This window comes from Macrobrachium nipponense, chromosome 28 (genome assembly GCF_015104395.2).
Source record: "Macrobrachium nipponense isolate FS-2020 chromosome 28, ASM1510439v2, whole genome shotgun sequence".
Lineage (NCBI taxonomy): Eukaryota > Metazoa > Arthropoda > Malacostraca > Decapoda > Palaemonidae > Macrobrachium > Macrobrachium nipponense.
The window spans coordinates 58,100,674-58,117,509 of NC_087217.1; the positions used below are offsets into that span (position 1 = coordinate 58,100,674).

Here is a 16,836-nt window from a genome sequence, read left to right on the forward strand (position 1 = left end):
TGAGCTCTCTGGAGAAAACCTCTCTGGGCTATCCCAAAAGCTGCACGAAGGAAAAGCTTCTCTAGACTTCTTACACGGAACTGCTGGCGCCGCCAAAGCATCAGCTGCAGACCTTTTCAGTGGTCTGGAAGAATCACTATACCGCCACTGGCACCTCTTTTCCTGACTGGAAGCCTAAGAACTCGAGGAAAGATGGTGCACTTCCACAAAGATGCCTTTCCAGTGGCTGTCTGCTGCCTTCACCTGGGAATTAGTGACAGGTGAGACTGAGGGGCAAACTGCCTGTGGGCAGACCCTACAGATCTCCCTTGGGCTTCTGGTACGACTTCTCCCTGGTGATTTTACAGGGAAGTATATCAGTGACCTTTGCCTCAGAGAATCAGCAGGACAGACAGCCAGCTCCTCCACTTGCACTTACCTACAACCTTTTGAGCTTTCACTGAATGACCTAATTGAGTCAATGTATTAAATAATATTTTGAACTTGCTGTCGAATTTACTTTCTAACGCGGCAATGGTGTTGGGGTTAAGAACCTGGGAGTTGGGATCAGGTTTAGGAGGAATAGTAAAAGGGCTGGGCACGGGAGAAACAGCGTGGACAGAAACAATCGAAACATCAACAGATCTATCTAACTCTAGACAAGCAGTAAACCGGTCTTGTCTAATACTAATTTTTTTTGTCTATCCCTAGCCAATTTAGATAGATAAGAAGTTGAAGTCCTCCACTATTTTTCATCCAATCCTTCACACTCCAAGCAAGTATTGTCCACTGAGCAGTTTTGCCCTCTACAATTCACATAAATTGTAAGAGTGTCATATTTCACCAACGTTAATCTTGGCCTGCAGGTTTTGCTGCAATTACAAGTGCTTGATACACTAGTGTCAGACATCGTCAGTTACAAGTCAAGTCAAATTCAGTAACTGAGACTAAATATCTAAATTAACAGGCTAATTATCTAATAAAAACAAATCTAATAAAAACAATTCAAATCAAAACAAATGCCAAATGGCTACCAAAAAGAGTACTTAATTGATTACAGGAAAAAGGCAAAGAATTCAAATTCCGAACCACCTGCTGACCCACAACCTTGTCATAAGCCAGCAGAAACAAATTTAAGTACCTGGTTCAGTTATTCCTCTTCTTCCCAAAAGTGGGCAGGACTAGTTAGCTATAGCTAAAACAAGGAAGAATTACTACCGCAAATTTTGAATTTTAGCTGCCGGTGCTAGAAACTCTTAGCTATGTAATTACTCGGTAAGTTACTTATGTAAAATTCAGGTTATACATACAGGCAGTCCCCGGGTTACGACAGGGGTTCCGTTCTTGAGATGCGTCATAAGCCGAAAATTGTTGTAAGCCGGAACCTAGTTAAAAATCCTAAGAAAACCTTACTTTTAATGCTTTGGACACATTAAAACTATGTAAAATGCATTCTTATAGCATTTTTCATAAAAAAACCTTCAAATATTGATAAATTTTGCATTTTTGGAGTCATATTTCTTCTGCCAGATTGGTGTTGTAAGCGTCGTAGCCCTGGAAATAATTTCTGATAAATATAATTGAAAAGCGTTGTAACCTTGAAACGTCGTAAGCTGAACCCACCGGGGACTGCCTGTATATGGTCAGTTGGGTCTGATTTGTTCTAAAGGCTTACAATACCATCAGAACCAAGTAAAACACATGAAGCACATACGTATACACTGAGCATTAAAGTGGTACACAAATGGATAAGAAAAGCAAGACTCTCAACATTTACAGTCAACCTGTAAACCAAACTGGCTGGCAATATAAAGCAGATATGAGAGCCCAATTGACTCATCCCAAGGCCTGTTGTACTTCAATACGTGAAAACTCAAGAAAGCAACTGCTGCAGGGCATAATTTCACTGTCAGACCCAATGAATTTGAATTTGCTTATAAATTTTTTTAAATATGAGACTTAAAAATTATGGTTTTCACAATACAGACAGATGCCTGGAAGCATGCTTTATCCATTAGTTCATGGCTGATTCTATGGGGAAAAATTCCACCAGTGATGAGAATGTTAATAATTCCATCTATGTTAGATATTCTATGTAATGTAATTAACATATTAGTTCTTAAAATACTCCAAATTCTAGTATTGGTTTTCCTATGTAGAGACTACATACATATAATAAGGTAACAGCATGTGAACTTAAACCTTATGCATTATTAAAAATTTATGTTAAGATAATGTTATAAGCTCAACTAAAGCAAATTGGAATTAGATTCAATCAATGGCACTGCAATCATGAATTTATGTACAAAGCTCATTATGTATAAAAAATTCTCCTTTCATTCTCTAAGCAACATTTATTCTGCATTCACTTCTACATCAAGCACACCATGGATGGAAAAATAGGCATTTCTGGGCTCAGCTCGTGTCGGCCTATGAAAGGATCCTTAATATCATTCTTTCTAGGTAAAATTAATCTAAAATTACCAGAGAAAAACAAAATTAAGAAAATGTCAGTAAAACTGACTCGCTCACTCTTAAAAAGAAGTGTCGGTATGGCAATAGGGGCGAGTGGGAACACTACCACGAGACATTCACCAATTAGAACTTCCAATCAGAATCCCCACAAGAGAGAGCTGATACCAACAGGTGATGCGGCCGCTACTACTACTACTAGAGGACGCCACGGACAACAGCGCCCCTAGCGGACATCCTTAATAATTAGCGCCAGCGTTCGGACGCATTCTCTTTGTGCTTGTGCTATTTACGAGGAATTTTATCACCATTCATCATGGAACGTTCTGCCATCGCAACGGCTAAGTTAAGTGCCTCATAAGTAATGTTTTACTGTATTTTTGTCTTCCGGGAACCAGTATTTTCCTTCTAATAGGTCATATACGGTTTCCCGGTTGTCTCGTGGCGGCGCCATGCTGCCTCGTTAAGAATTCCCGGTCCTCCATACTGGGACTTCTTATACTTATGGGCTTTCTATATTACGTTCATCGTTTTTTACATCGAGTTTTAGCTAGGTTAGCCCCTTTACCATTTCTCTTAGTTTGGTATTTAGGGCTATTCTATGTTCCAGCCCAGCATCCCGGCTCTTGCTCTTCATCGGCTATCGCTGGCTCCGAGTAGGCTTCTGTTCCTCGGAACAGTTTGCCTCCTCCTGGGCTTCTTTTTCTTCTACTAAAAGTGTCTTTTCCATCTTTACGATGTAAATTTATTCTATTTAGGGTGTTAGGCTAGCCTAGGTGCATGTCCCATGTATTGGTACAGCCTGGTTCACGTGGCCTTCCCACGGTTGTGTTGCTCGCGGCTTAGGCCACTTGCGGTCACGTGTTCCATCGCACCTTCCCCTTCCCCTTCCCTCCCTACCAGGTATAGGGAGGCGCTGGGGGACCCCTTGGTTGTCTTGACAACCTCAGTTGCCTTCCTCCCTCTCTCTCTGAGGTGGCCAGGGGTTCCTCCCAGCGGGGGGTATAGGGCGACCACTCATAGGGTACCGGGTTTCCGAGCGGGTAGTTGTTGAGACGGGGAGGAGTAGGCCACCCCCCCCCCCTCTCTCTCTCCCGCCGTGTTACGCCGAGACCCTCCCCCCCCCTTCCCCAGTTGCTCAGCCACCTTCCCTTTCTATAACGAACGGAGCCTTCCGCCGCAGCCGGGGCACCTTTGGTTATAGATTACTGGCTCCGCCAGCGGGCGGGGTGGTCACTACTAGTGGTCGGTTGCTTGCCTACTATATCCTTACATCTCTCCCCCCGCTACCGGAAGGGAGCTTGCTTCTTACCCGGGCACTCTTCTAGTAGACGGGTGGAGAAAGGTTTGATATTATTGTTATTTTTAAGGATATACCCTAATTTTACAATGTTTTGTTTAATTTTATTATCATATGTTTACCATCCCCGCCATTATCCGTCGTGGTTTCCTTTTACCACCACATCTGGTTGGATTCTATCTCTTGTCTCCGCCGCCAGCGGAGCAATAGCCTAGGACAACCAACCATTTTTCTACCACACGTATTATGGCGGGGCTCTGGTTTAATCTAACTTTCTCGCTCCGGCACCAGCGGAGCAACTGTTAGGCTGTAAGTGTTCTCCTGATACTTATGTATCTTTCCACTTACAGGCTACCAACTGTCAGGTCCTGGGATGCAACGCGACGTTGTACGACCCCTGCGGCCACGATGAGTGCAGGTCTCACGCTCCATGTGCCACGCCGTACAACGATATGATCGTCTGGCACCCGGAAGCCTGCGCCATCTGCTACGACCTAGTCAGTCAGCTGGTGGAGGGGGTAAGTCGATTATAGACTTCTTTATCATTTTACTAACAACTCTTAGACATAAGTTTGTTAACCCCGTTCCGCCATTAGAAGCTCATCTCACCTTTTCTTTCAGGCTGCTGGTGTGAGGGAGGTCGCCCTTGCTACCCTGAAAGCGTGGGTAGGCGGCTTCGGGAAGAACGCCGCCAAAGGCCAGCCTTACATCCTAGACAAGAAGCTGGCCGTACAGATCTTCCCCGTGGGCAAGTCAACAGGGTATGTTGACCCCTTGTCCGCAGCCCCTCTCATAGCCTCCATCCAGCAAGAAATGCAGCAATCTTTCGGGGTCGTAGCCACACAGGAGTCGGTCCCGGACGTCGCTGACTACCCCTGGACCTCAACATTGAGCCTATGGCGGTAGGGGCAGAGGATTTGTTGGTTGAGGTAGGTGTGTCGGGCGCCCAAGGTCTTTCCTTGGGCGCTCCTGGATCTTCTCCTGTCCCTTCTTCAAGCGCTTCTTTCCAAGGCTTTGTGGGATCTGAGATCCCTACCCGCTCTCCCGCTCTCTCTGTACCCCCAAAGGTGAAGGGACAGAGAGAACCGAAGACCCTAGTTAAGACGACTTCTAAGAAGTCATCTTCGTCTTCTTCGGCTAAGAAGTCTTCGACTTCTTACGCTGACGCGGTGAAGGCCAAGCCGAGCTCTTCTTACTCGAAGAGCTCTAGAAGCAAGTCTTCTAAGGAGAAGGCTCGCGCTCCCGCCGAGCCAATGCCTTCTCCGGCCTCCACCGCATCCACTCCGGTAACGCCGGGTGGAGGAGACGGGACCCAGCACCTTTGATCCCACTGCTTTCTCAGCAGTGGTGATGCAACAGGTGGGCGAGATGGTCGGCTCTCAAGTCTCCGCCCTGGGGACGAAATTTGAGCAGATGTTCACACAACTGTCGAGCACTCTGTCTCAATCGGGCCAGTCCATCCAAGATCTCTCTAACAGAGTTAGAGAGAATGAGGACCGAGTAGCTGGGCTCTCTCAGGTCCCCCTTCCAGTCTCCCCAGTGACAAGTGCTGGTATTTTCCAGCTTCCGCCATACGATTCTCTACCAGCTTTCTCTATGGAGAACCCATGGAGAGTAGCCGCTTACGCTCCGTTTAAGGATGGTATGATCTCTATCCCGGAGTGTGGAACTCGAAGGATTGAGGACTTCGAGTTTTATCCTCCGGGTGTTTGACGCAGCCTTTCATCGGCTATGCTAGGCTGACCGTAGCGGCTCTTACTAGGGAAGACAAGATCTCTAGGGAGAATGTTCTCTACAGTAGGGATCATGCCCAACGTGAATGGGTTCACTGCCTTGAGGACTGGGAGTGCACAAACACCAAGCTCCAGGCCTATAAGAGTCCTTTCACTATTTTTGCGACGGAAGAGGAGGCTTCTCTTCCGTTCGCTACAAAAATAGTAGAGACGACTCTTCAGGCAGTCCTCAAGGATGAGCCCATGCCACAGCTAAGGGAGGCGGAGTCTACTTCTCCGCTCTTCCCAGCTTTTGGAGAATTGTGGGAGAACTTGCCAGCCACGTTCACGCTTGGTAAGCTCAAACCGGACTGCGCCATGGACCAGTTCGGCGAAAAGCTCCCAAGGCTGCCTGATTCCTTGATTCAGGCGGAGTTCGACGCGCGAACTAGGTTTGGCAGGTCCCTCAATTCACTGATCATAACGGAGATGGCTGCTCTCTCGTATGGCACGGAACCTCTGTTTAAGATCTTGGCCAAATCCCAGCTTCAGACGGTTCAGACGGATGCTTTCGACTTCTTCCAAGCTAGGAGGAATTGCCGAAAGCACGTTCTGCAGGAGTGCACTATTAGGCACGAGCCTAATAGACTCCTGGCTTCTAGCATGTGGGGAGCGGATCTCTTCCCAGAGTCCGCTGTAAATGAAGTACACCACGAGGCTGCTAGGCTCAACCAGAGCCTTAGAGCTAGGTGGGGTATTTCATCCAAGAGGAAGCAAGAATCCGTCCCCACTGCTGGTAAGAAACCAAAGAAGTCTGGTAAAAGGTTCCAGCCTTACCAGAAACACCAGCAACAGCAGCAATTTGTTCAGGCCGTCCCGGTTACCCAACAGGGACAACCTGCTACTTCTAAACAGAACCAGCCTATCCTCCTGCTGTCTCCTCAATCACAACCTTCGACCTCCTACGCACTCTCGCCGGCCTTCAACCCTACGTATGAAGGTCAGGGCTACCCTCCCTTTAACAGACAATCGAGAGGTAGGGCGAGAGGCTACTTTCGCCAGCGTGGCGCAGGAAGGGCGACAAGGAGCAAGCAGTTCAGAGGAGGGCGTGGTGGTCAACCCGCCCATCAACAATGAGGCTCCCCAGGTAGGAGGGAGGCTGTTCCTCTTCCGTCACATGGTGGGGGTTCAGCAATTGGGCACAGAGCATAGTGTCCAAAGGATTGGGTTGGAGTTGGATCAAAGATCCTCCTCCAATCAAATCATTCCGCCAAATACCATCAAAGGAATTGACAGATTACGCGGAAGAACTCCTTCAGAAAGGAGCTATTGCGAGAGTCAAGCATCTAAAATTTCAAGGTCGCTTATTCAGCGTGCCAAAGAAAGGCTCAACAAAAGAAGGGTAATCTTAGACTGTCAAAGCTAAACTCTTTCATTCGTTGCGACAAGTTCAAGATGCTTACCCTCTCGCAAGTAAGGACCTTACTTCCGCGTGGAGCCGTCACATGCTCCATCGATCTTACAGACGCATACTATCATATCCCTATAGCCAGACACTTCCGCCCATTCCTAGGATTCAGGCTAGGAAATCAGACATTCTCATTCAAAGTGATGCCCTTCGGTCTGAATGTAGCCCCCAGGGTATTCACGAAAATAGCAGAAGTGGTTGTGCAGCAATTGAGAACTCAGGGAATCATGGTAGCAGCATACCTCGACGATTGGTTGATCTGGGCACCAACTGTCGAGGAATGTCTCAAAGCCACCAAAAAGGTAGTTCACTTTCTGGAACATCTGGGGTTCCAGATAAACAAAACGAAATCCAGACTTACCCCGGAGTCTCGTTTTCAGTGGCTGGGAATCCAATGGGATTTGTCTTCCCACAATCTGTCAATTCCAGTGGCCAAACGGAAGGAAATAGCAAAATCTGTCAGGCAATTTCTCAAATGCAAACAAACATCAAGGAGAAACCAGGAAAGAATCCTAGGGTCCCTTCAGTTTGCTTCGGTAACAGATATCCTCCTAAAAGCAAGGCTAAAAGATATAAATCGAGTTTGGCGATCGAGAGCAAACGCCAAATCTCGAGACAAGTTGTCAGTAATTCCACAGATCCTTCGCAATCAACTCCGTCCATGGTCAAAAGTAAAGAACTTAGCCAAGCGGGTACCCCTTCAATATCCCCTTCCAGTGTTAACCATTCACACGGATGCCTCCCTGTCCGGGTCTTGGGGGGATAAAGAACCGGGTGGGGGGATATTCTCAGTTCAAACAGGTTCAGGGGACTTGGTCAGTTCAATTTCGCCAGCGCCACATAAACGTCTGGAACAATGGCAGTATTTCTTACCTTGAAGAGACTGCTTCCCCCGAAGAAGTCTCATCTAAGGCTAGTTTTGGACAGTGCAGTGGTAGTTCATTGCATCAACAGAGGAGGGTCCAAATCCAAGCATGTGAACCATGTCATGATAGCCATCTTTGCCCTAGCAAACAAACACAAATGGCATCTGTCCGCCACTCACCTGGCGGGGGTAAGAAATGTGATAGCAGACGCTTTGTCCCGGTCAGTTCCTCTGGATCAGAATGGTCCCTAGACGACGGGTCATTCCAGTGGATATGCCGGAGAGTCCCAGGTCTCCAAGTAGATCTCTTCGCCTCACAAGCGAACCACAAGCTCCCTTGCTATGTGGCCCCCAACCTGGACCCTCTGGCTTATGCCACGGACGCCCTGTCGTTAGATTTGGGATCAGTGGAGAAAAATTTATGTTTTTCCTCCAGTGAATCTTCTCTTGAAAGTCTTAAGCAAGCTGAGGACTTTCAAGGGAATAGTAGCTCTGATTGCACCGGATTGGCCCAAGAGCAACTGGTATCCTCTTCTTCTGGAATTGGGTCTCCGAACTCAACGGATTCCCAATCCCAAGCTGTCACAATCAGTACAAATGAGGACTGTGTTCGCTTCCTCAGGAATTCTTCAGACCCTAACTTTATGGACTTCATGAAGTTTGCGGCTAATAAAGATGCTAATATTGATCCACAAAATATTCTCTTCCTAGAATCAGATAAGAGAGAGTCAACTATTAGACAATATGACTCAGCTGTTAAAAAATTAGCATCCTTCCTGAATGAATCAAACACTACAACCATGACAGTTAATCTAGCTATATCCTTTTTCTTTTCAGATCCTTGTTTGAAAAAAGGTTTAGCAGCTAGCACTATTACTACTCATAAATCGGCTTTGAAGAAGATCTTTCAGTTAGGTTTTCAGATAGATCTGACTGAATCTTATTTCACGTCTATTCCTAAAGCCTGTGCTAGACTTAGACCTTCTCAAAGGCCTACTGCAGTTTCATGGTTCTTAAATGATGTCCTCAAACTAGCTTCAGATACTGACAACTCGTCCTGTACATTCATAATGCTTCTTAGAAAGACATTATTCTTATTAAGCCTAGCTTCAGGAGCTAGAATTTCAGAACTGTCGGCTCTATCCAGAGATGCGGGTCATGTGGAATTCCTCCCCTCAGGAGAAGTTCTGCTTGCTCCGGATCGTAGTTTTTTGGCTAAAAATGAGGATCCTCTTGCAAGGTGGGCCCCTGTTCCCTTGGAAAGTCATCCCCACTTCCGCAAGACCCTTCTCTTTGCCCAGTATCAACTTTAAGAGCCTTTCTATCTCGTACATCCTCAAGATCCTCAGGTCCTCTCTTCATGAGAGAGAAAGTTGGTACTTTGTCAGTAAAAGGTATTAGACAACAAATCCTTTACTTCATTAAACAAGCCAATCCTGATTCATTTCCAAAAGCACATGACATCAGGGGAGTAGCCACCTCAATTAATTACTTTTCAACATATGAACTTGAGGATCTTAAAAAGTATACTGGATGGAAATCTCCGACAGTCTTTAAACGTCATTATCTAAAGTCCTTGGAATCTTTAAAATTTTCAGCAGTAGCAGCGGGAAAACATTGTTTCTCCTGATACTGTATAGTAGTTGTAGTACAGATCCAGGTCTCCTTTCTACCTACCTCATCCAACATGCCTCACCCTATCGCCATGCTACTCGGATATCCTAGCCTTAGCCGCTGAATCATATTAGTGGATTGTCCCTTATTTTTTTTGCTAGGGAAAGGGACATCCACAACTTGTACTGATATGTACTTCAGTGTACCTACCCTTATTTTTATGCTAGGGTAGGACACAATGTGTTTGTATATTTTGTAAATAAGTTATCTAAGTAAATCTATTTTGTTAAAATTACACTGCATTATTATAATTTTACTGTGTTTATTGTAATTTTAAGTACTTTACATTACTAACTTTCTTTTATGTTACTGTTTAGAATAGTTAGACTTAACCTCTTCATTACCGAAAGTTTGTTTGGAGGTAGGTGGGTACCACCATTCAAGTCTACTACACCGCACCGGGTGCATAAAGGTGGTATGCGTAGTACCACCAAAACTCCTCTTTTCGATAGGGACTTCCAATCATTCTGTAATTTCGGTTTGAAGAGTTTGGAGCAAAATAAACAGTATGACACGATGCCAGACGTATGATGAACCCAAAAAAATATTATTATTGCTTATAGTAGTGTGTAGGTGACAGATGAACTGCGTCTCAACAAAAATCACAAAACCAGACAAGCGTAAACATGTAATAACTTCTACCCAAGTAAAAAAACAGTTGTATCATCATTTACTGTATTTATTTATTTATTCACATTACATTTTACAAATAAAAGATATGAACACCAGATAAATGAAGGTAGAATAAAGCCTTATAGTAACTTTATATATATAAAAAAACCAAACCAGAGAAAAAGCGATTTTTTCTGAGGACAAGAAACTTGAAAAATTAGTTTAGATACCCCTGAATGCCCCTAAAGTTGTTTTCTGTTGATGAAACTAATCTTAGAAAACGTAGAAAATGACATTGACCAATTTTTTGAAAGATATACTATAAAATTTGCGATTTCCATATTTATTGGCGGGGCTTTCGCTTTAGTTTTTGCTCTTTTTTTGTTATTACGTGCTTATTTACGGTTCTATTTTGATAATACTTTATGTGCATGTTCCAGGTGTGATATACCAACATTCTGTAAGACCGAATTTCTATTCAAGACCGTAGTTTTCTCACCGACCACCAGTGTCCCTTGTACAAGGGACACTGAGTTTCACATTTTTTTTCATAAAATCATTTATTTTCCCTGTAGGATGATAAAACTAACAGAGAATATGCGTTATTATAGTGCTAATAATACCTGATAATTTCATTAGCCAGTCTTGATTAGTGTATTTTTGGCAAATATTTTTACGATCGGCACCCCTCCAAACTTGAGTCACTACCGAGAGATTCAGTTCGGCAGAAAAACGCAATGTTTACATTCTGCTCACCCACCCGGTAAAGAAGGGGTTAAGTACTTAGTTATATGCTGTAATTGATTTACTTATATTATATCCCCTCATTTTACAACTGCTTTTCCTTTGTCCTTTTTTCCCATCTTGTCTGTTTCTCTGGTACTCTTTCATAGGCCGACACGAGCTGAGCCCAGAAAAAAGGGATTTGACGAAGGAAAAAATCTATTTCTGGGTGATTGGCTCGTGTCGCCGCTATGAAACCCACCCTGTATTGTTTGCCCCCCCCTGCAGGGACAAGATGTTTTAGATTAAGGATGTCCGCTATGGGCGCTGTTGTCCGTGGCGTCCTCTAGTAGTAGTAGTAGCGGCCGCATCACCTGTTGGTATCAGCTCTCTCTTGTGGGGATTCTGATTGGAAGTTCTAATTGGTGAATGTCTCGTGGTAGTGTTCCCACTCGCCCCTATTGCCATACCGACACTTCTTTTTAAGAGTGAGCGAGTCAGTTTTACTGACATTTTCTTAATTTTGTTTTTCTCTGGTAATTTTAGATTAATTTTACCTAGAAAGAATGATATTAAGGATCCTTTCATAGGGCGACACGAGCCAATCACCCAGAAATAGATTTTTCCTTCGTCAAAATCCCTTATTTACTATCCATCACCCTAATCCCCAAAATCATCGTGCTGGAAACATACATACATAAAAACTGGTGCTACAGTCAAAGCAGACACACACAGAAATTAAATAAAACTTGCCCTCTTTCTCGACCCAGTCCCTTTCCTCCAACAGATGAGATGAATTCTGTCATATTTCCGAGCGCCGCCGCACTCGTCCTGTAAATTTATCCATAACGCTTCAATAAACTGGCTCTAATAACTGTTAATACCAACATAAGTCTAGTGTGGGAGGGTAAATCTAAACCTTTTGCTACCTTTCAACAGAATATTTTTCATCTTTACTAAACAAACTGGAAAAATACTACATAATTAATCAAATACCTTTAAAAAGTAAGAAATTTAGGCACAGCCATCTTTTCAAATAATTCTGAATTTTTATCTCCATAATATAAAAAATGTAAAAAACTATATCATCCTATTTTCATAAGGACCCTAACCAGCAACAGGCCCAATGCTTTAGTCTTTACTCATATTTTAAAATGACTAGAACTGCTTCAGACTTACTTATTAGGTTACAGCTTATGAGATACTAAAATATTCAATTAAAAGCAATGCAACCTTCAATAAAATTTTAAAAAAGACCATAGAAAAATGATAAGCTAAAAAAGACATTAGAAAAATTATAAGACCAGAAATACCATTACTGAAAAGAGGAAAAATGCATTTGTTTAGTGTACCTATTTTTCAATCTAACTCTCAAGCTTGAAAGCAAGGACCTATTTTGCTCAACAAGGCAGGTACCTACTACCTTTCTGATGCCTCAAATATGACAAAAGGAACTTCATTTCATGCAGCATAGAAGAACACCCAAAAACACCATAAGATTAAAAACAGGAAATTATATGGTATGTTCATTCTTGAAACTCCTATTACTGTACACCATAGCAATACAAAAATATAAAGAGCACTTAATGTCAATTTTTTTTTAGATCATGAAGAAATCACCATGCTATGCACCAACATGTATAAAACAGGAGAGATGTATAAGATTAAGGTCTGGGTTACTTTACCTTTATCATTTTTTATGATATACTTGATGGAGCAGATACTTGTTCAAAAAACTTTTAAGAGCATATTTAACGCTTCTTTTATCCTTCTGATGATTCAGTTCACAATATATACCATACTTCATAAAGCATAACATATCAAAACACAACAATAAAGTACAACTCATTAGTGTTCAAAGTTCATCTTTCTTCTGAAGACAAGATAAACATGCATAAAAGAATGCTGCTGTGAACATTCTGGAGTAAAGTGTACATAGGTTTCCCTGCACATTTTATTGGAGGGACTCATATAAAACATTGCCTTCAAGGTAAGCACTTTCATGTCTGACAGCTTGATGTGATGCTGTCAGTCTAATACTTTTAGCTGATATCCAAAATGAATACAGCAAACAAAACAGGCTACCAAATACTTCTGTGTTCCAGAAGCCAAATATACTGAGTGATCCCGACATCTATCTTCTTCACCTCCCCCGGAAAATTATTTTTTCCACTTCTCATTCCTAGCTCAAACACCATTGGAACATTCTTAAAAGTGGGCATGTATTGTATGACCATGCAAAAAGTTTTAGCCCTTGCCAGCAAAAGAAATATTTGTTGCATAAATTCCTGCTTCTACTATCAGAATACGAACAGTAGTACACTAAAGATATACCATCGCATATGCAGTTTCAGTTACTGATGCGTGCAAACTAATGTGAGTTTTTGCTAATAAAAAATAAAAAAAAATTAAATTTGAATAATGCTAGTGTATGCAACTTATGCGAGTGAGCAATAAACATTAAAATCCATGAAAATACAATAAACCTAAAACAATAAAAGTTTAAAATTACATAGTGGTAAATATTAAAATACAGAATTTATAAAATAAAGAATAAAATTATTAAAACTTTAAAATGTTAAAAATATTACCTTTTTTTATTGACACTAAAATGTTGAACTATTGAATGGCTAATTGCAATGGTGATGTTATGAGTTTCTTAAGTGAATTATTTGCGTGTAATAGGTCATTATTTAAAAATGACAATTTGTCGAAAATTGCATTTTTCCTAACTATACAAACCTGAGGTCCTTTAACAATAGGAAGTAGCTAGCGGCAGCTGGAACGGTCGTAAGCTTCGAACAAGGGGAGAACGGTAGTTAACTGCTTGTCCGACAGTCGCGCGCCGCACGACTGGGAGGTAAACAAATCACTTTTGCTTTTGGCCCATGCAAAATACGCAGAGTGAGGGGTGGCATGAGGAGGGACTATATGTAAAGGACCTCAGGTTTGTATAGTTAGGAAAAATGCAATTTTCGACAAATTGTCATTTGTTCCGATACGTAATACAAACCATCGGTCCTTTAACAATAGGAAGACTCACTTCTTGGTGGGAGGAATCTGAGTCTTTTGATGAACAGACTGGTGTTGCGTCCATCCCTGGAATGCCTCCCTGGTCGTAAGAGCGAGGGAGGGATCCAAGCCTCTGTCCGATTGATCGGGGTGTGCACCGCAGGATCAATGGTCAGACCTCTGGGCCGAGTACTAAGAGAGAGGCAAGCGTATCTCTTTGTACCAGCAAGCAAGAACTTGTTCCTGTTTGCAAGAGGCAACATAAAGTATGGGTTTGTCTCAAGCTGGCATCCACTTCCTCCCCCTTGTTGGAGGAAGTGGTGGATATACGCTCCTATCCCTAGTGAAAGGGGTAAGATGGGGCTCTGTTGAGTAGCTCACCTGCATCTTGTCCTTATCCAGCAGGGTGACGACCGTGTCCCTCTAACCACAGGTAGAGGGGAAGAAAAAGATGGGAAGAGGAGCCAGTCACACTCTCATTCACTCATCCATTCTTACGGTCACACCAGGACTCGATGCTGTTCAGCCTGCGAGGGTCTGGGTTCGCTACACAACGTGTTGAGCAGCCACCACGGGTCCTAGGGAAAAAGATCCAAGGACCTGTGGGCAATATCCCGAAGGTAGAAGGAGGGGCATGTGGTCTGGTTGGACCAGACCCCTGCCTTCAGTACCTGCGCCACGGAGAAGTTCTTGCGGACAAGGCAGCATCTCCTTCGCATCGAAGGCGGTGAAGTCCATTAGGGAGGGGATTGTGAACGACTCGAACCAATCGTCAGGGACCGAAGGGTTCTGAGTCTTCGCTACGAAGTTCGGTACGAAATCGAGCGTCACGGATCCCCATCCCCTGGATGCTTGACTTCGAAGGAGAAGTCATGCAGTTCCTCAGAGGAAAAGAAGGGAATAGTCGCATGACCTATCCCTCTTCTCTACTTCGGTGATGTCCAGTACCCATACTGGTCTGTCCGTTTGCCACGAAGTCTCTCGCATCCTCCTATCCCCATGCAGCGAAGTTCTCGGTAGTGGATAGGACACCGACACTCCATGGTGGGTGTCGATGGTATGGGTACTGTGACAAGCTATTAAAACGAAGTAATGATTGCTCTGTAACAACCGAACTAAGTCAACAGCGTAGTTCGTAACTGACTCGGGCGCTCTGACAGCTGCCGACTGACTGCGTTCGGTAGGAGGCAAGTTGTCCAAGCATCCGAGTAAGTCACGTGACCTTCGCCTTTAAAGGGTTATGCCGAGAGACCAAACAAATAATGTATTTGTTTGTCACCAATGCCGGACAGCGAGGTGATTCTCTTAAGGCATGTGCCCAACAGGCGAAAGTCAATTGCCTTCTAGAGACCGAGGTCCCTGAAGGCAAAACATCTCATAGTTGTTGAATCTCAGCTAAGGAGAAACAACACTATGTACCGTTGAAGACGAAGGTAGATATGAATGCAACCTACGTCTTCACAGACGAATCGAGAGAAGGATTCTCAAGATTCTGAACCTGTGCTTACAAATGACTGAAAACGCTAACCGCTATTTCATTGCTGTCCGGTGAGAAGTCGTAGTTGCAATGAAAGCGGGGCGTTCTTCAGTAATGAAAACACAGGGGAAAGCCGCCTGAAGAACTGCTTCTCATGGGCTGAACATTTGGAAGTAGAGCTGTCAGGTCGGAGAGGAGGCGATGTCTTTTGACATATCTGTTAATTCGGGTTGAACAATGAACAATTGTACACCTACGAATATAAGATATTTTGAAGACAAACTCAGATGTCTGCAAAATCATTCGCATTATCGCAGTGCGATGCAGCGGGAGACTTGTACAGACTTCTGTTACCGTGCGGTAAACAGAAAGATGAAAGAGTCTAAGAGATATCTCTGTTGAAAATTCTCGCAATGTCGAAGGCGATGGAATCTATCGTCACAGCAGTAGATGGTCCTTCATTATTGCGAGAATCCCCGTTAATCAGAGACCTAAGTCCATGATTGTTGGGCAGAGATACGGTTCGGTAGTCAATCAAAGCAGGGGAGAGAGAGGCATACATGACCGTGCATCTCGGAGGCCCAGCTGATACTGAGCTGCTATCAGGCAGTTCAATACGCAGTAGCTGAGCCTGAGCTCTCGCCGACTTGTCATCCTGAGTTGCCAGGTAATCCATTATTCCACGAAGGAATGCGTTCGGCTAGAACCACCGAGCATAAAAGATATGCTCGAGCAATTATATTTAGGCGAAACGAATTTCGGTAAATATAAAAGTTGAAATGGTGTTGTCGTGACAAAACCATAAGTATATAAAATTGAAACTGAAAACTCCTGGAAGGTTGCAGGCAACCCCGAGTTGCAGTTCAATTAGAATACTTCTTGTCTAGTCGCAATCCGTAGATTAACTAGGATATGCGCCTACCCCTCGGACAATTCAACTGCTTAGTAGAATGTCGCGAGGTTAATATACGTAGTATATTTGTAGGATTCTGAACAACGATCTCCATCCTAAATTCTTTCCTTCAAGAAAACAAAATAAGGATTGGAGATCGACCACCTTCGATCTCTATCAAAGAGAGTGAAGGAGAAGTCTTCCTCGAAGGAAAGCTTCAATGGTGAACAGAATACTAAGACGATAGTTCAAGCCAAACTGGATATTCCCGTCCGTTCTTCTCTATTCCAGGTTGGTCGCCTACTGTGAGATAGTCTTCTTTCAGCAGCAGTCTTCTTCCCAATGCTAGAAATTCCAGGAATTCGAGCATAGGCGAGGTTCCCGATTATCGTGTAACATATCGGGGATTCTCGTCTCGCTCACTTTGGACCGTGGTCTCGCCTAAGTGTTTGGAGATCATAAAAAACTTGAACACTCTGAATGCGCTAGAAATTCCGTAGAATTCTAAGCAGTCTGCGAAACCCCCACCGAATTCGTCAAACGATATCGGCTGGTGGTCCTCTCGATTCCCGTAGAAATCGAGAATGGGGCAGGATCCCTCCTCAACGACCGGGGCTTACGTCAGGTAGGACCCGAAGGTCCCCCCGGTA

The 16,836-nt window shown here is 43.7% G+C and overlaps 1 protein-coding gene across 8 annotated transcripts in view; it reads right to left on the reverse strand.

Annotated features, from left to right (window-relative positions):
• The window catches only part of LOC135201768 (protein CLEC16A homolog), a 208,954-nt gene that overhangs the window by 77,839 nt on the left and 114,279 nt on the right, over positions 1-16,836 (reverse strand). The window contains exon 19 of one of the 8 annotated variants that reach the window (XM_064231014.1): positions 11,559-11,636. The exons of the other annotated variants lie outside the window; for them this stretch is intronic. Within the exon in view, the coding sequence (XP_064087084.1) occupies positions 11,608-11,636 (29 nt within the window). The 3' untranslated portion in view covers positions 11,559-11,607. The remainder of the gene's footprint in view (positions 1-11,558; positions 11,637-16,836) is intronic. 8 annotated transcript variants of the gene reach the window in all.